The sequence below is a fragment of the Embiotoca jacksoni genome, unplaced genomic scaffold, assembly GCF_022577435.1.
Source record: "Embiotoca jacksoni isolate LCO1_2020_lvr unplaced genomic scaffold, fEmbJac1.0.p SCAF_14, whole genome shotgun sequence".
In the NCBI taxonomy this organism is placed as follows: domain Eukaryota; kingdom Metazoa; phylum Chordata; class Actinopteri; family Embiotocidae; genus Embiotoca; species Embiotoca jacksoni.
Genome location: NW_027185274.1, coordinates 2353871 through 2373763, shown reverse-complemented (window position 1 = coordinate 2373763; position 19893 = coordinate 2353871). Strand labels below are relative to the sequence as shown.

General features: G+C 44.2%; 1 protein-coding gene across 1 annotated transcript in view; it reads right to left on the bottom strand.

The window, feature by feature from the left end:
• Window positions 1–14102, bottom strand: part of LOC138196877 (uncharacterized) — a 138106-nt gene extending 124004 nt beyond the window's left edge. The window contains exons 1-2 of the mRNA XM_069147268.1: window positions 14020–14102; window positions 8255–8370 (exon numbers count right to left, since the gene is read on the bottom strand). Coding sequence (XP_069003369.1) covers window positions 8255–8333 — 79 coding nt within the window. The 5' untranslated portion in view covers window positions 8334–8370; window positions 14020–14102. The remainder of the gene's footprint in view (window positions 1–8254; window positions 8371–14019) is intronic.
• Window positions 14103–19893: the final 5791 nt, after the last annotated feature.

The following is a 19893-nucleotide window of genomic DNA, read 5'->3' as shown; positions in this document are numbered from 1 at the left end:
TTATAACCGACATGAGCTTTAAAGACTGCTGCTATACTGGGCACACAGGCTTTTGGTTGGCTCTCTACTTTTTATAAATTTGGTCAAATGTACTTTCATGTAATCCCAATTCTTTTAAATGTATTTTACACTAAAAATAATAATAAACCTTCTTACTCAGTGAAGTGTCATGTGGCCACAAAATGTTGTTAATGTGCACACGCAGCACATGGAATTTTTTGAATGCATTAATCTTCAACTGATGGGTAAAAAACTAGGGATTGAGGCACGAATTTTGAATATTTGAATAAGAAAACTTCATCGGAGTGAAGCACCGAGCGAACGGCCGATCTCTTTATATTCATGTGTACCCACGGTCGGGTGATGGAACGGGGCGAATAGTCTATAAAAAATCAAATAGTTCCGTGCGAATTTGGAACAGTAGTTCTGCTTGAAACGCCCATCGCTACTAAAAACAAGCACTAGATATTGGCAGGTCTCCGCTCCAAATCCCCCTCAAAACATCGAAAAGAATCACATTCAATATCTCAACTACTATATCCAAAACATTAAATATGTACAGGTTACATATACACACTTCCAAAACACATATTTGCCTCGAAGCTTTTTCCCCGAGTGTTTGCAGCCCAGGGGAACACCTTACACCTGCAATCTTTCCATTTTAAACACCTGTACTCTCGCATACTTCACTTCATATCCCAGTGGCACCAAACACAACACAGCTCACACAGCATTTAATGCTCTCTCATCCTGAGCTCCTCAGTAGCCTGGTTCCTCCTGACCATGACTCACAGCTGCAGTCTCCAATGTGAATACGGTCTGGAAACCCTGGTCACATGAAGGTTTGCTCAGCCACGATGGTGGCGGCGGTAGAGTCGTACTGCACAACATATGGGACATGGTGGTCAATGCTGATTGGTTAAAGGCTTCTTCAGTAGTTTCAAACTCAACCAGAGTTCTACGTCCAATAGGATGCAACAACTGGAAAGAATCAACAATGAAGTGTTCCCAGACCCGTATGTCAGCGCAGTAAATAGGATTTAAGCAGTGTGCGCTGCCGTGCAGATAACAGGCATACGTTGCCTCCTCTCTGACTCTGGCAGAGGCACCTGAGTGCCGTCTGCTCATCACTGATGCTCCATCACAGCCACCAGATGGCTTCTGTATTCCTGAACACACCTTTCAAGGCTCGAAATGATTATGTTGCTGCATCCAGTCCATCAGCTTGCTGGAGGTCTAAACAACTCTAATGAACAACTCCATCGGAGTAAAATATTGTCACAACAGATATCTGTTCCTTTTTGCTAAAGTCCTTGGTTTCATTAGCAAGTCCACTGAAGATTCACTTCCTTGATCACGTCACTTTGTACCATCTCGGCAAAACAATCAAGAATTTCATTTTGAATGGCCTTACTCGTGTACTGTGCAGTCATGCATCTCTGTATTTTAGGGTCATGTTTTGCTATTTCCAAAGATTTTCAAGAAACTGCCTCTGTTAAGGGGAAACTTGTTATTTCTCAATTTGGACCCTATTCCCATCATTCTGGGTTTGTCCGGGGGAGACAATAACTTTTGAAATTGGGCCCAGTATTGAGTGAGAGTGCTTCACCCGGCAGACACGAAACGGACAACAAGGTAATAATTTTGGGTTATTGCACCCTGCCAATGGATGTCCACTGAAACATTTGTGTCAAAGTTCCATCTACATGGATGCCAGAACCCGAAGCATCATACTGCGTCCGCTGGCTTGCCTTCTTCCCATAGTGCATCCTGCTGCCAACTCTTCACCAGGTAAACTACACCTGTCCATCAACATGAGGGATGGGCAATTCAAGCAAAACTACTGTTAGAAATTCGCTCTGAACGATTAAATTTTTTATTATAAGAACAATAATGGAATATACTAATTGATTTTGTAGACTATTCAAAATGCGTGCTGCATCCCAAAATCCACGTGGAGTGAAAGGAAAAGTGATTCATCAGATCAGCTACCTTCTTTCACTACTCCTTAGTCCAGTTCTCGTGCCCACATGTTTTTGGGGTTAGACCAGGGTCAGGATAAGGTCCAGCTTTCCACTGACTTCGGGTTGACAACTTACTTTTAAAAATGTTGCCTACAATACTCTGCTAACGGTCTCCTACGTTCCTCCTCCTCATTTTATCCCCCTTTTGTCTACAGAGTACAGATTCTTACATCAAAGACCTTGGTCAAAAGGTGAAGTTCTGAAGAAGAGCAGCTCAACAGTGGGAAAAAGAAACTCTCTGAAGTCTGTTCAAGCACAATGAATGCAAAGCACCCCCGACACACACTCCTAAATTAAGTCTTCACCTCCGGTTTGCCTGTGACACATCTTCGTGACAGTAAACTCCAGGACGCGGGGGTGAGGCGAGAACACCCTTGAAGCGCACTTTCAGCAGCCTGGAATGAGCAGATAAGGCAAAGTAAGTCCGCTACAAGTGAAATATGGGAAGAGCTGACATGTAACCCGAGCGCGCCTCTCTCAAGAGTCCCGCTGGATGACTGCCCCGGGGCTGCATCCAACAAGGTGAATGGGAGAATCCTAATGAAGCTGTGAGGACTCAATCAATACCAGCTCAGAATAGGAGGGGAAGAATGGGGAGGGGGGGGGGGGTGCAGGGAGACACAGGAGAGGGGTGAAGGGGAGAGGGAGATGTATGAGGAAGGCAAAGCAAGAGAAGACGGATGAATGAAGGGAGAAGAGAGGAAGAAAAACAGGAACGGTAACGACAGAAGGAACGGACAGAAGGGGAAGGAGAAGAAAAGGAGGGAAAGGGGAGGAAAGGAAGACAAAACAGGAGGAGCAAAGAAGGAAAGACAATATTATGCAAGGAAAGAAAATGGGATAGAACAAAAGAGGGGTACATGAGGGAGCGGAAAATGAAAAGGGAAGGTGGAAAGGAAGGGGGGAAAAAAAGAGTGGAAGAGAGTGATTGAGGGAAGGAAAAAGCCATGGAGGTATATAAACATATATATATATCCAGAGAGATGGAGAACGAGATTGCCTTGGAGAGAGGAGTGTGTGTCTAAATCGAAGACACTTAGAGAAAGCCCATTGATTGTGGTCACGGCTGGCTGAGCCCTCCTATTTGGTTAGTCATTTATTTCTCAAGTATGCTGAGATCAAGCCTTTCTCCTCCTCCTCCTCTTTTATCTCTCCATCAGAGATGACTGGACCAACTAGACCTGCAACTTTCTTATGGAGCGGAGGGCAAACTTATAATTACTGCCTCCAACTTTCGAGAGGCAATTCTCCCGAGATCAGCAGGGGTTCATCAAAGGTAACAAATCAGTCAACATTTGTAGCCGTCGAACGGACAGACGGACTCACACACAGGCACCCAAACAAACGCACTGTTTGAGGTCGTATTGGCCGCGTTTGACATTAAAACCAAGTGAGTGGTTAATGATCTTGGGCCAAGTGTGGATGATTAGAACTGTAACAATGCCCAGATTTTCTTGGTTTCACTTCTTAAGTATTAAACATAACATTTGTAATCAAATAAGCAACAATGAGACTTAAAGTTAGGAAAACATTGGACGCCAAATTTGTTGACTTGTATATTTGCTCATTATTTCTTGATTCATGTGCTTCTTGCGGGTGTTAATGTAGTTAAATGGTTTCTTTTTGTGTCTGTATTAAATGTGTTTATTGTAGTAATTTCAGATTTTGCTCTGCTGTGGCCTACTCATTAAGTTATTGCTGTTAAGTTATGAAAGACGTGGATCAAAGAATTGCTGCTGTTTTGTGACTACATTTCACAGACAGATCTTGTTAAGCGGGAGGAGAATGCATTTCCTCTCCGACTTGAAAGACCACCCAGGTGGTGAGACACTGATGTCTATCGGAAGTCTGCACAGGTTGTTTTATTTAGAAAATTGACCAGATGCTCTCTGCATCTTCTTGCCCTGCTGCTTATTTTGCTGTGTATTTTTAGCGGAGCAGATGGGTTCACTATCGCACTGTACACTGTCTGGTGGAATAACAAGCTTGTCCAGAAGGGCTGCGATCAGCTGAGGAACACGATGCAGTCGACTTTGGTGGAATCCAGCCATCACTGGTTTCACTGTCACCACTGCCCTGGCTTCGATTTTAGCAGCAGCAGGAAAACAAAATCTTTCTTCACACAGTTGTACCTGCTCAGCACCAAACGGAACATAAACGTCGCTTCACTAAGCAGCCATGGGTCAGATATTTCCCTCGGGAGGTGGTAGAGACCAAAAACGAGCTAAAAGAGCAGAAATGGAGCTTTGAAACACGGCTCCAAACAATATTACAGTATTACTCCGCTGATGCTGTGTGATAAATAAGCAACAAGTTTACCATATCAGGGTAAAAGGTGATGATATAGTTACGTAACGACAACCCGAAGCAGCGCAACTGTGATGGGATTTACAAACCATGTCAGTTACTTAATGTAAAATATCCAATTCATAATTTTTGTTTATCATTTTTGGACAGAGCAACATTGGATTTTATTTCCCAACTCTTTCTATAAGATATAGTTCCTCAAAAATCTTTGAAATGCACAAAGCTGCCATTGAAATAAATATCTGCCGATGACCTCCGATCACTGGCAGATATTTAAAAGCTTTTTATCAGAGCCAAGTGTTTGGCCCCCCCACCAGAGTATGACTTGCTAAAATGGGCTTTTTTTTTTTTGCAGTGAAAACACCCAAGCAAACACAAATTCTAAAAGAAAAAGGAAAATCAATTATGAGGCAGAGAACGTTTCAAAACATCCACGGATCCTGGGGGGAAAATAATCCGTGTTTTCCGGCCTCCATTCAGCAAAAGTTCATGAAAGCAGATTGGGATCAAAGCAGCATGGTCAGCTGTATCCCATCACGAAATCATCCAATTAGCACCAATAAGACCCCATGATCACGGAGAAGGGGGAATAAACAGGAAGGGAAGGGGGAGAAAAGGGTGTTGGAAAGATGGAAATAAAACTGAGGAATGAGAAAAGACAAGAAGTGTGAGCTGCGTAAACACAGCGATGAAAAACTGTCAGCAAATGCAGTTATAGCAGAAGTGGGACGAAGGGAGAAAGAAATTGAAAGAGGGGCGATCAATAGAGAAAGAAGCTGCGAGATTACAGACGAGACGGGATCAGAGAAGGAATTCAGCAAGGTCAACAAAGACAAAAAGGCAGGAGAGAAAGTGAGTGAGAGAAAAGTAAAAAGGGGGCGGGTGAGCACAGTGTATCAGCTGAAAATCCAAAACTGTACTTTCATATATGAGGCCAGAGAAAGAAAAAAAAAAAATCAGTATTGGTTTTCAGTTCAAAAGAAAATTGAAGTGGCAACTATTGGGGTATATCAATTACAGATTCCATCATGACTTGACAGGGTTGAGGTACCGCTGGTCCGTGGACATACTAACACACACACACACACACACACACACACACACTGTGTGGAGGAGCTTCGACACCTTACTGCTGCCCTCTTTCACACTAATAAGCCTTTTGATCCCACCTGAACAGACACTCCTCCATAAACCCATGATACTGTATCATGTGGTTACTGAGATTCTTAACCATCTGAGCCATAGATAAATCGGGTGTCAAAGGTGTGTGTGTGTGTGTGTGTGTGTGTGTGTGTGTGTGTGTGTGTTACATCTGTGGACAAAAAAACTTGTGAAACTCTTCCTTCCGATCCGCGTAACTGCGCAATTAAACCGGCACTACGGACATGAGGAAATAGGATTAGAAAGCACACACACACACGCTAACCATCTGGAGGAAGCAGCTCGCCGCTCACACACTCTACATTATCTCTATTCCTGAATCGGTAATGCATGCATGATACTGTTAAGTCCACGTCCCCGAGGTCAGGTTCTTTTTTTTGGGGGGGGGCCTCCCTGCTGCAGTTTTTGACACATTTTGCATGTAAGTCATACGCGTATGTCTTTATGAATGTAACCATATGTGCATTAAAAGGTGCCACTTTAAACTGCACTCTTCCACAGCGCATTAGCGCGGCTTGTGGCGTGTTAACACCCGGCGCGGCGGCATTAAGTGTCGATGAGAGATGATACGGCTAATACGTGTTAATGTTCTGTCGGACAGCTCGCTCCGTGACGGAGAGTGTGTGTGTGCGCTCGGGAGAGAGCGAGCGAGTGTGTAAGAAGGGGCGTGAAAGTCCTCCATCCAAACTATGTCAACTATTTAATTCTGCTCCGCCGAGAGCCAGGGCATCTGTCAAACAGAGACTTCAGCTGTCCTCCGCTTCTCAAGCTTTCCCAGAATCCCCATCTGTGTCTCTTTATACACGGCTAGATCTGCTCCGTGTCGGGGAGGATCGCCTTACTCAGTAGTGCACTACAGTAATGCCATTTCTTTTTTCAGCAGTGAGTTGTGGATTTGAAAGTCAGTAATGATATTGGAGTTACAGAGCTCAATGCGGCTTCTCCTTTACGGCGACATGTTGGAAGTCGGCTTCTTTGCTGTCCAAACAGGACTTGGATATTCTTCACTAATTTAGGTTTCTGCTTACTTTAAACTAAATCGAATTAGGTTCAATCCCAACCTGACTTCTTCTGTGATAATAGTGTTGCGTGTTCTCCACTATTAGTGATTATTTTGAAGGTGTTATATTCAATAGGTTGACATACATAGAGCATCTATTACTTCATCCTAGTCTGAAAGAATCGGGTCTATTATTCTCTTATTTCATGTCTCTAAATCCTGAAAATAATGCTAGATTAAAACAGGCACATTGTGATCTTATTATTCATATTCATTAAAAAAAATACTGGTTGATTAAAGTGCCCCAAAAAAATAATGAAAAAGCATTTACATATGTTCTCTGAGAGGCACCAGCAGTGGTAAGACAGTGTAACTGCAGAACAGGCCAAAGTAACCTTGACAAAAGATGCACCCGACACCTGCTCGATGGAAAATTACATGGAAATAATGTATTAAATATGGTACGACATAAAATAAGACACCTCGAGGCGTGAGTGTCAGTTGATATCGAATGGGATGATCTTTTGTCAGATCACCAGACACGGACACTGATAAGCTTTTAAAAGGTCCTCGCAAGTCATGACAAGGCACATCAAATAAAAAGGCTGTTTGGTAAAAGCCTGATGGAGAGCTGCTTTCCATAGAGACCAACTCTCCGCTTTTCTGTATCTTTTTTCTATTATGCAGTAAATATGTTTTTGCATTGAACTCCACCAGCCTGCAAATATTTTTCTCTTTGTATAATTTTGTCTGAATGTGACACTTTGACAATTGAAGAATTTGGACACATTTGATAAAGTTGAAGGTCTTTTTTTGACACGACAATAACTAAACCCAATTTTTCCCTATCCCTAATCTGCTACCCCTGAAGCATAACCCCAAATTAAGTCGAACCCTGTTTGGGAAATGGGAAGCTACATTTCACAATAAAAGCCTCATTAAGAAAATGAAGGGTTTCTGTCACCTGATACAGTACTGGGCTTTTAGTTTGAAACAGACACAGGAAGTTTGTATTTACAGTGTAATGCTATAACTTTAACAGGCAAACTGGTGGATTAAAACCAGGCTTTGAGTTGGCATCGTCAATCAATCGATGCACCTTAAATATCAATACTTTGACATCCCATTTGTTTTAAATTGTCTCGCTTGCGTGACATGTGATTTAGAAATGATTGGCTCTTCAAGCACTTCAAAAATTTGAATGAGTTACAACCAGAACAAGAGAAATGAACATTATATTTTCAGTGTTTGAGATAAATAAAAAAAAGTGGCAGAGAATTATTCCGGGGCACAATGTTGTTCTGCTACATGTAATAATCTGTTTATGGTCAGAAATTAGGTGTGAAAAATTTTGACTGGCACTGACTGAGCAGAGTGAGCATATATGATCTTAATCCATGGTGGCCACCTCGATGACCATAATTCATTCAAGTCAGTTCAATTTACTTGAAGTCTAAACCATGTCATGTTCCCATTACCAAGGCAACATGTGCGCAGCGTTAATGTTTGCCCGTGTTTGGACATGTATGTTCAACATTGCCGTCCTACTCTCTTAATTCAGCCACGATATTAACCGTGGTGTGTATGTCTTTGTTAATGGTGTTATGTCGAATATCAGTGATTTGTTATGATGGGGTTGTAAACTATGGGCAGACAGAAGAGGAGGGGAGTTGAGAGAGGGTTTGAGTGTGTTGTGTGTGGGGAAGGAATCCGCTTGTGAGTGTGTGGGGCTCGTGACCGGTGCGACAGGCGGATGACTCACCATCAGGAGACGACAGGGTCAGGACACATCTACCGGGAGACGATGACTTCATTACCTCCCGAACGATAGATGGAAACATCCCTCCGTCTCTTCCACCACTCGGAGTGTCAACCTCTCTGAGGAGCAAACACAGGAAGAACTGTTGAATCACACTAATCATAATACTGCATGTTTTCCTCTGTATTTTGGCTTGACCTATGCTGCGGGCTCCGCAGGGCGTGCTTTTGTTTGCCGTAGCCATTGATTTAGTCTCATTGTTTCTACAACCTCCCCACCTCTTCGAGCAGGGACACGGAAAAACAAGAGCAATGGATTTGTAATAATAATTCAAAACAGTACTATAGATTTCTGCTGTAAAGCCATGCTCACTGGCAGAATTGAGAGTTATTGATCTTATACCCATGGTGCTTCTCATTGGCATCAACAAGAGAAAAGAGCATCAGAACGTATTTTAGTTGGGTGAAACAAGCCAAGCAGAGATGTGGCATTATTTCAGATTTGTTTCATTTCTCACTTTTACTTTCCCTCTATTCACCCTGACATTTTTAATCTCGCCAAATTAAAACCAGTATAACATCTTTTTACCAACGGGGCACCCCTATTATTTACATTTTAACATGGATTGATGAGCAGTTACAATAATATTCATCATGTATGAAACCGCACCAGGAATTGAAACAGCATATTTCAACCATTAAATCAATTCAATACATCTTTGAATAATAAACAACCAAGCTAATGAGTCTGTTATCAATAGCTACTGGGTTTGTTTGCTTGGACACCTTTCACAATAAACACAATAGACACGAAGATTGTTAGATTAATAACAGTGCTTCTTTCTGGTATCACCAGGCCTTAAGTCATGTACTTTACGTGTTTTTTTTTTTTTTTCGCTGACTAAATATTAAACGTGCTTAAAAAATTAACCACATTTTTATTTTTTTAACAAAGTTTAATAAAAAAACAAAAGGTAGAAAAAATTATCAATACAAAGTGTCAGAAACAGAATAAATTGAGGTATTTTGTCTCAGAAAACAATAACCAATAGCGAATTCAAGGTGAGTCGGACACAGCTGAAACTATCAAGCATGTAACCTGGAAATGATTCCAGAGTGAAAGGGCTGATGTCTCTTGGTGAGTGGCAGACTCATTATAGTGCTGTCTCTGGTTTGTTTAGACAGAAATAGTTTGGGCCCCATTAGTCGGCTGGTTTGATGGGAGATTATTGCTTTTCAGAGTTCTCTCCTCTCCCTGTTATTTGACCTTCGAGGGGTTTATACTTAATTTGCTATGTCAATTTGTGACTTTCTATTTCAATTTGATAAACAGCACCGCAAAGTCATACTTATAGGGATCGAAATACGGCATTCTGTCTTCGTCACAGTGTCTTGTGGGCCATCGTTGAGATGCTGATGCATTCATCCTTCTCACTCCACCCACAGTGGTAGAAGTGAACTTTTGTTTCAGTGTGCCGTTTGGTGAGAAAGCCATCTGCGGAGAGGCTGTCCCTCGCCAAGGTGGGAGTTCTTCTGATGTGTTTTTCTGCGGCCACGTTGGTGTGAAAGAGGCCTCGTGTGTCAGAGTCTCTGTGCGTTGGGTTTTGAATGCTTAAAGTGGAGATGAAGTTCTGAATAGTGGGACAGTCGCACAACTCTCCGGTCAAAATATTTCGGTCTCGGACCGTAAATGATATCACCAATAATACAGTCATCAGTACCTCAACAAGGATTACTGCACCAAAACACGAGCTATTAACACCTTATTCTACAGCTACTGTCAAAACAATGAGCCTGTCAGATATCCGCTGGTGACATCAACTGGGTCTGAGCAGAAACAGCAATATTTACTAGGAAAATATTGATACACACACACAAGCAAAATACCCCAAAAAATGTATATACACCTGGAGCATGTGTACAAGCAAACAGCGGAGACTAACCACTCCTGTGACATCGTCAGTTAGTTTGTTTTAAGATGGCTGCGCCCTGCCGGCGAAAAAGTGAAACACAATCAAGTTTTCTGTCTGAGCTCGGTGAATATGAAGCTTGATTGCAGTGTCGTAACTTGCCTCAGGTAAAAATCAAACAAAACACAGTTATATTATTCAATAGTTCTCTACTTTAAGGGAGAAGTGTGTAAGATTTAGAAACACCTCGTAATGACTCTGTTTCCAAGTGTGTAAAAAAATGTGAAAGGTCCTCTCTGGAGAGGCAGTGTTTGGTTTGTTCCTTTTGGGCTACTGTAGAAACATGGAGGTGCAACATGGTGAACTCCGTAGAAGAGGACCTTGTCCCTGTGGAGATATGAAGGGATCTTTCCGAGGTGACAAAAACACAAAGATTCTTCTTTGAAGGTGATTATACGCAAATGAAATCATAACCATTAATATTATCTTCCATTTGTGCTGATGGAGCCCCCTGAATCCTACACACTGAACCTTTCATAGGATGGAGTATAAGTGAAACAAGTGTTTACTGATGTTACGAATGAAGTTGGCATGGAAAGCTTGTTTTCGAACGGTACGAATCTCTTTCAAATGGAGATAAAGGCGCACCGTTTATTTTGTTGTACTCAGTTGTGTACACAAAAACGTGGCAGAAGAAGGACTTAATCAAGGATGTGTGGGTGTCATATTGTCAGTTTCATAAAGCTGAAAAAAGCCCTCAAATACTGAAGTTACAAACAGTTCTTTTGAAGCATATTAACATCTTAATTCTTCCAAAACACTGAGCATATACACACAAACACGAAATGTTGTATTCTTTTTGAAGATTCAATTTAACATATTCATTTCCATGTAATGCACAGGTAATATCTACTAACCCACCTGTTGAGGTTTTACCAGCTTTTCTGTACCACCTTTTATAATCACATACAGGGTCAGAGAGTAACAAGGAGCCTTCCCATTCTCTCTGTCTCTTTGGTTCTCTCTCCCTGCTTGTCACTGTCTGGCTGTGAGAATGAAATCACGGCGGCCGTATTGGCTTTCTGAAACACTCCTCAGCTCCGAATGGGAAGGTCACCCACAGCGCGGACGAGAGAGATTCAATTTAAAATCTGTACAGCTCACCGAGGGACACTCATCCTGTGGAAGTGTGTGTGTGTGTGTGTGTGTGTGTGTGTGTGTGTGTGTGTGTGTGCGTGTGCGTGTGCGTGTGCGGGTTGGGGAGAGAGATACTGGCATGCATCTTTTCTCATGACCCACGGTGACCGTCCTCTCACGTCAAGATTTGACACCACAACTGCGGGAAACAGGAGTGAAAACAATCTTAAGAAAATTCCCAAAGTTCTATTCAAAACTACCGAAATCACAACTTCCTTATTATTCATAAACACATGATGCATGTTAACACACACACACACACACACACACACACACACACACACACACACACACACACACGCCCTTTTCACAGGGCCCACAGTGGCGCCTTCCAGGGCTGCGGTGGAACAGGTAGTCACCCAAGGGTATGTATGTTCAATCCACCGGGGGCCAATAGGGAGATTGTCCCCATCGGCCAGGAACCTGCCCACAAAGACAGGAAGTGGAACCCTTCCACCTGATACCGCAGCGCTGCAGGGCCCAGGGGGAGAAACATTTCAGCGTGACGCCCATGATGGATTAACCGCTATTCCCAAAACGTGTTTACCTAGGCACGTACAGACGGTAGGCAGGAGGCTGCCGCGCATACAATGGAGACAAACAAGGCAGAGGCTGTACAGTAAATAAGGCCATGTTTCAGAGGGGTGGAAGGGAGGGGAGGGAGGGGGGGGGTGGAGGGTTGCGAGTGAAACGGCGTGAAGGCATGGGAGGCTTTGGAGTCATTACTCATTGTTGAGTGTTGTCAAATGACATTAACCCTTTCATCTGTTCAAGCCAAGCGGCCACGGAGCAGTTCTCACTTCAGTGACAGCCTGGCTAGTTCGCCTTTCTTCTCTCTCTTTCCTTTGATGCAGTTCCAGTCCGACAAACAAACGCGCCTTGTCCTTTCATCAGGCAGCAGCGTACCATAAAAAATGACCGGCGCAGCCTGAACAGCAGCCGGCCGAACCACATTCAGCATCGCGGGTCAGGGTCTTTGTCACAGGTCAAGAGACCGCTTCCCCCTCCTCCTGTCAGACCTGTCACTCAGCAAGGTTGATTAAAGTACATGAATGTAAAAGAATCATTGAAATGCTGCAGACATCTTGCATTGATGCTGCGTGGCCGATAATTAAAAGCACTCCTCGATGTCGACGATCATCGTACGTCGCTATAAACACAGTAGAATTAAAAAAAAAAAAGGTACCGAAGTGATCAAACTGCATTTTAAACCCAAACAAATCAACCCAGACAAAACTCTGTGGGACGTGGTATTATCAGATGAACTCAACGTTAACTCAAACCAACAACACAACATCAGCGACCTGTATCATCCGCTCTCCCTACGCCTTCACCACACAAACGAGGTGCAATCTGAACGTTCTGAGACTGTTGTTGTTGTTGTTGTTGTTGTTGTTGTTGTGTACGAACGGAGAGCAGCACGGTGAAGCCAACGGAGCAGAGAGATGCAATAACGTCAGTGTGTAAGTATTCCAAATTGCGTCGCTCGATCAACGTCATTGCCCGAGTTACACACGTCCTCGTGATTTCACCACCGACCTGAAGCTTCAGCGCAGACGACGAAGCAACGAGCCGTTTCACGAGAGGCGGGTCGTCACCGTCCACGACCGAAGAGCGCACGTCGGGTCAGGATCGCAACCGCACGAAGAAATCCGCGGGGTTGTTCGCAATCATTTAGTTTCCCCCGAGACCAGACTGACTGAACGTTCTGCCTGGCTCCGCAAGATTATCGCTCACAGCGGATTATAGTCTGGAAGACCCTGTTCACGTGAAGGGTTTCTCAGCTCCTCTGCAGGATGGACCAATCAGTGACCAGAAGGGGGTGGCTAAGTGCTAAGTGGGGTCAATGCCAATTGGTGAAAAGCAGCTCTAATAGTTTTAAAGGTAACCCGATGTCTACGCTTACACGTCGGGTCTTCCGCGGCGTGTTCCAGGCCCGGCGGGGATACAGCGATGTACTGCAGCACAAGGACAATACTTTAAAGGGTACGGCAGCCAGAGTTCAATCAGGTATGGGGGTTTTGGTTGTTATAGGTGCTGCCTCTGCACTTTTTGAAAGCTCCCTGGAAAACTGAGTATAAAAGCGGCACATTGAGCCAAGTATTGATAGAATGAAGGAAATATTATACAGCCAATTTTACAGTAAATACATCAGAGGCGCTGTTAAGCCAGCTTTCAATGTTAAATCACTTGCATCTCTTTGTAGGTTGGATTAAAATGACACAGCACTTCAACACGGTGCTTCTTTTTTTTTTTTTTCCTCTCTGTGTTAACGGTCTCTTCACAGCGGAAACCAAATCAGGCATGTTTTTTTTTTTTTTCAAACCTGCAAATGTTGCGGCGAGTGTGATATATTTAGTAAGAAATAGTTTACGTTCCTGGAAAGGCGCTGTTCTTTGAGCTCTGCAAATTCAGCCGTATCTGGGCGGGGCGGCAGAAACCTCTGACATCTCAAAATACACAGCAGATAGGGCTGCAACTTCTGCACACTGTCTGCGTACCGCCGAGGAGCTCGGTAACAACGCACGCCTGTGTGATTGTTAGCGAGCTGACCCCCTTCAGGTCTGAGCCAACACATCTGTCCCTCTTGCTCTCCGTCTTGTTTTTACGTGATCCCTCTCCTTCTTCGCCCGTCGTCTCTCCTCTCGGCAGCGTGCCGTACCGTCTGGGTGTCTCTCCGGGGGTTGCGCACTGTGTGCGTGTTCCTGAGTTGGCAGACAGGCCTGACCCATTTACCAAACGCTTTCATCCCCCTCCTTCTTCGCCGTCTCTCACTCCCCCATCGTTGACTCGCTGTATATTTGTATGCATCTCCGCCACCGCGCTGGGTTTTGGTTTCCATACGTCTGTCTCCTTCCCCCCCTCCCCCCCCTCCCCGTCTCTTTCTGTTTTCACCTCAAGAATGATGACGGGGGTGCGTAGCCGTCGTTGAGAGGGCGTTTAAAGGGATATCATGCGCACATGCATACACGTATGGGCTTACATTTTGTGTGAGGACATAATGCGTTATTTACCCGAACAACTTAATGTGTAATCCCGACTCTAACCTAAACCTGACTCTAATCTGAACCCTGAAACCAAGTCCTCCGAAGATGCCTCGCCGAGTCACGGCCGAGCGGCAAATCGACAGCGTCGTGAGCCCGTCGGTTTGCGAACGGCCGTCATGACGTCTCGAGTTTGGATTTTGGCCGCCGCCCTCTTGCTGGTTCGGAGCTGGCAGTGACCGTATTTGGACGAAGTGGGGGAGAGCGAGCGGTGGATCTGACTCGATCTCATTGCACACCCGACCACATTTCGTCTCGCCCACTGATAATGAAAACCTGACTGCACCGCAGGCCTGTCAATCAAACAGACACGACCCCAAACAGAAAAGCTTTTTGAGACTTATTTTCTAACCAATGACGGGATTATTTTCAGATGGACCGCCAGGAAACTAACAAGGAAGAATGACTTTTGCGAACGGCACCATAAAAACTTGTGGAACAAATGTGTTGACTTTGTATTTCATGAGGAAAAAGTGGAATGGGGGCGGGATGGGGGGGGGGGGGGGGGGGGGGTCTATTGAGCTGGACGCTTTTTGGAGCGGCTGTCGGTGGTATTACAGTTTAAGGCACTTCAGCACACACACACACACACACACACACACACACACACACACACACACTCTCTCCCAATCCCTGCTAGACACACAGACTTTTGAATGTGTGCAACATCTAAAGATAGAAGATGCAGACAAGCACCGACGAGTGAGGATCACAAAGTCACAAAAGAGACGTCCCGGTGGACACCAGGGTGTGTGTAGTCCACAGTGGGACGTGCACACTTGAAGAAAAGGCGCTCACGCGTGTGCCGGACACACCTCGAAAAAAGACAACAACAACAAAAAAAGGTTCAAACACCGTGCGCAGAAAGAAGAAAAGCAAAAGGCACAAACTATTAGAAAGCGTGTGCGTGTGATTGATGATGGACTGAACGAGCCCTTCATGGAGGGACGAGACAGTAATAAGCAAACTCAATTAGCCCAGCTGTGTGCGCCTGTGTGGGGCGAAGCCTCTGGCCCGTCGCTTACAGCACTGAGAGACTCATAAATCCTGATTATTTTAGCTAACGAGAACTCGCTCCCATCACTATAAATCACAAACAGGTAAGTGAGCAACAAACACAACACGCTTTTAAGCAAAACGAGTAGCACACGCACACGCACACGCACACACACACACACACACACACACGCACACACACACACACACACACACGTAGCCGGGATGTTTGCTTACCCGAAAGGCTTAACGCAGCCTCACATCTGAGAAAACACGCCGGTGGCAGTCTAGACACTGACAGACACACACACACACACACACACACACACACACACACACACACACACACACACACTGGTTGGGCTCCTCCTGTCCAACACACGTCTCTTCTGACACCTCACCTCCCCAAAATAGCTCCCTCTGCTCTGAGACCGTTCCTCTCTTAGCAGCTGATTATCTTACATTAGCACAACGACTGGAAATGTGGAAACCGCTCGCCTGACTCCGTCCAAAGTGGAGCAGTGAAAAAGGGCTTTTCTGGAGTTGGAGCTCTTCTACTTCCTAATTGGTAAGCAATGACTGATGACTCGGCATTCACACAACCAGTGTTGTTTAGATGTTGTGCTTGGTGGGTTTTGTTATCCTCGGACAGAACCGCAGCTCAACCTGCTCCCGCCCGTAAGCTACCTTCCCGCGTAGGTTTTTGTCCAAATCTCAGGAAGACAAAATGACTCACTATCGGTTTAAAAATGTCTTCGTGCAGGTGGCGTCAGGATCTATAAGTGCAACATCACGGCTTCCTAAGAAAAAGTCTGATTTTGATGAGATTTGAATTCTGCCAGTTCTTGGATTTGTCATCTAGGAGGGTCAAGTCTGGAACATGTCACTCTGACCGACTCATTTCTTCAGAGCTACAGCGGGGCGGACTTCAGAGAACCCACCGTGGGAAGCTGGAGTTATTTCGGCGGCGGCATTAGCCTGAACTCGAGCTGCTCCCTCCGGTCAACACATGGCCTCCTTTTCGCCCCGGGCCCGGGAGCTGTTGTCCCTCCTCCCAAAACCTCTTCGCAACATGAAATCGAATCTCTTTCTTTAATTCCTCCGACCTGCGGTTACAAAACTGTGGTTTTTGGGAGCGAGACGGGTCCAGAGCCGATTCCACGAGGTTAATGTCTAACCAAAACCGCAACCTCTCCCTCTCTCCCATGTTTGCTTCTCCTCAGCGTTGACCACAACGCTGCTCTCCTACTGTCTGAGCTGTCAGTCATCTGTCTTGCCGTCATCTTTCAAAACAACACACACACACACACACACACACACACTGGGTTTTCTGCAGCCTCTGTATTACTATTGATCCGGGGCATCCTGGGTGTGTTTGGAAATCTATAGACCGGATTTTGTAGCCAGACTGGGTCAAGTGCACATTGTTTATGATACCAGACAAACAGACCTGAATGCATGCATTCGGACACACACACACACACACACACACACACACACACACACACACACACAAAGCTCAAGGCTGCACCCAATATTCACCTTGATCTGTCTCACACACACACTGAGACACCGGTGTCGAAGCCAAAGCTGGAGGCAGCGTAACAACATCAAAGATTGAGCGAGTTGCGGCGGGAGGAAATTGCTGCTCCACCTCGCTGTGGCGGGATGACATCAGAGGCGTGGGTGGCAGAGGGGTGTCGAGGCCTGGAGGGAAAGGCGTTGGTAAGAGAGAGAGAGAGAGAGAGAGAGAGAGAGAGAGAGGGCAGGACAAGAGGGGGGAGGAATCAGGTCGGCCGGAGAGGGTTAGCTCCTATCATTAACAACCCTGACGTCATGGCATAACATGGGAAAATGGCCCGGCAGAAGGTTCGGATGTAACTGGGAAAAGTTTGGGAATAAATTTGCATTGACTTACGCGGTTCGCTTGAACTTTGGGATTGAGATGCGAGCTGAAGTTTGAAATTGTGACTCAGCAGCTCAAAGAAATGTGACTTTTTTTTAATCCACCGCTCTTGGGAGTTCAAATAATTTTATACTTGACGTCATTTTCCATATGCCAGCGTGACTCCTGTTAAATAAGAGAAAAGAGCGGCATGACGATACACTTTCAGAGATCCGGGAAAGCCTTCGTGATGTTCATACAATTGCAAATTTACACAACCTATGAAAGAAAAAGAAAAAAAAAAAAAAAAAAGACCATGTTTTCCTTCTTCATGCTGGAGCGTAGCCAAATGAACATTCTTGACATTTGTAATCTGTCTTCAGCATCAATTGCAAACCATTTTATTCACTTAGCAAATAGGCCTCTACTGCCAGGATAAATATATCATCCACATACTGCAGATGGACTTCACCGGCTCCCTCTGGTTATTGCGTTTTTCCCAGTCGATACTCTGCTGATTCCGAGAATTATGAAAGGGGAAGAAAAAGTGCAGCGAACAGGCCGGAGCACTTCTGAAAATGAGCCGTACAACAGATATCTTGTCAGCGGCGTATTGTGTTCCTAACGATAATGACACATGACTCGTTGCTGTGGGGAGTACGCGCTCATGGTTTGTACATTTGTAGAAATGTATTGAATATTACGCCGCGCCCCCCGCGGCACTGTTGACAGAGTGGATCGCTGACGGTAGCAGATGGGGTCGGACCGCCGTCGGCGGGTCGGTGGAGCTAATACGCCATCTAGTGGTTAACGACCGCCCTCGGTGCTGCGCCGTCGCTCCCCTTACTTCGGTGTTGAGACGTTTGGTGGAGAGCAACTTCTGCTTCACTGGAAGTGCACTACTCAATTTCTCTGTTGGAGTCTGAAAGTTACTTTACATGCTAATATTTGACATGTAAAGAGTAAATTCAGCTTATGAAAAACAATTGTTTTTGAATAATAAATCATTGTTATAATTAGGTTGAACGCAACCAAATGCGTCAATAAAATGCTGCTTTAACCCTACTGCATTCGTAATAATGATCTAATATTATGATATTTAACATTAACATGCTGACAGGGGTCATTTGGCGGCGAGGGAAGTCCAGAAACGTAAACGCAAATTGTTGACTTCCTTCTATTTCATTTTTTTTTTGGTGATACAGTGCCTACAGAGCAACGTGATAAACTCCAAGAAATGACACATAAAATTGACATTTTATATTCATTTTTGTGATTTAAATGCATCCGTAGCACGGAAAAAGTAAGTAAACCCCTCCGTTTATCACACTTTCTAATACATAAACTTAGAATCAGGATTTCCAGATTAGGTGCCAGTGATTAGAAAGAGTCGTATTTCAACCTTTGACATCAAGGGTCAGGTGTTGTCTTTGCTTTTCAAGTGTGTGGTCACCACGCCAAGATCTAAAGATCTAAAGAGCTCTCTAAGGCCTTCAGAAACAAGGTGGCGGATGTTAATGATTCTGTCAAGGAATTTAAAAAGATCCTGATCCTCTCTGAAATAAATCATTCCACTGTAAGAAAAGTCCTCTACAGGTGGTGTAGATTTCAAACGACTGCCGGTTTTGTCCGGGACTGATAACTTCGGCAAATTCAGCACAAGAAGTCGACAAGAAGCACAAGATTTCCTCACAGGATCTGCAGGTAACTGTTGGGGTCAAAGGTCAGGCGTCTACAACGAGAAAGAGGTTGCACAAGTTTGACCTGCGTGGGAGGCCCGGCAGGGAAAACACTTTGCTGTCCAAAATGAACATCAGAGCAAAACTACAGTGTGACAGTGAAAATAGGAGAACGGGCCTTTTTGGAATAATGTGGACAGATGAATCACAGAAACAGACCAAAGACAGATTCTCAGGAAAACAACCTCAAATCAACAGTGAAGCAACATATATTAGACTGTTGATATTTTTGTTGAACAAATTATTAATTCATCAGTTACTGTTTCAAAAGAGGAATAAATGTTTGCTTGTCCAAATATATATATATATAAAAAAAGTTTTAAAAAAAAGCCAACGAGGTATATTTACTTTGTCACAACAGTATTTTTACTTTTAATACCTCAATTACAAAGTTCTGTACTTTAATTTGGGAAAGACTCAGATTTTATAACAAAATACCACCGAAAAACAATTTCTCAGCCAACCGGTCTCAACTGACACAAAATTACTGGAACAGACAATTCAAACATTTATTTTACTGCGTATGTGTTTTACAGCATAAATGTTTGTTCAGAACGCACCTTTACTGGATTCTGTACCTAAAATTAAAGTGGAATGTAATCAGTTATGGCACCAAATAACATAAATACAGATGTACTGTAGTTGTAAATTAATGTAAAGGGGAAAAAAAACATGTTTAATGTACCGCAGTCTAGTTTAATAAAGCAAAAAAAATAATAAGACCAGCATCAATGTGTCAAAGCCTTGCCGTCAAAAAGACAGCCTACTGTAGGTGTTAACATTAAACCCTCAAAGAAACAAGTGACTGATGACTTAGTCATATTGAATATTTTGGCCCAAACCAGCCCAACGTGTATTTTCACTGAAAAGAT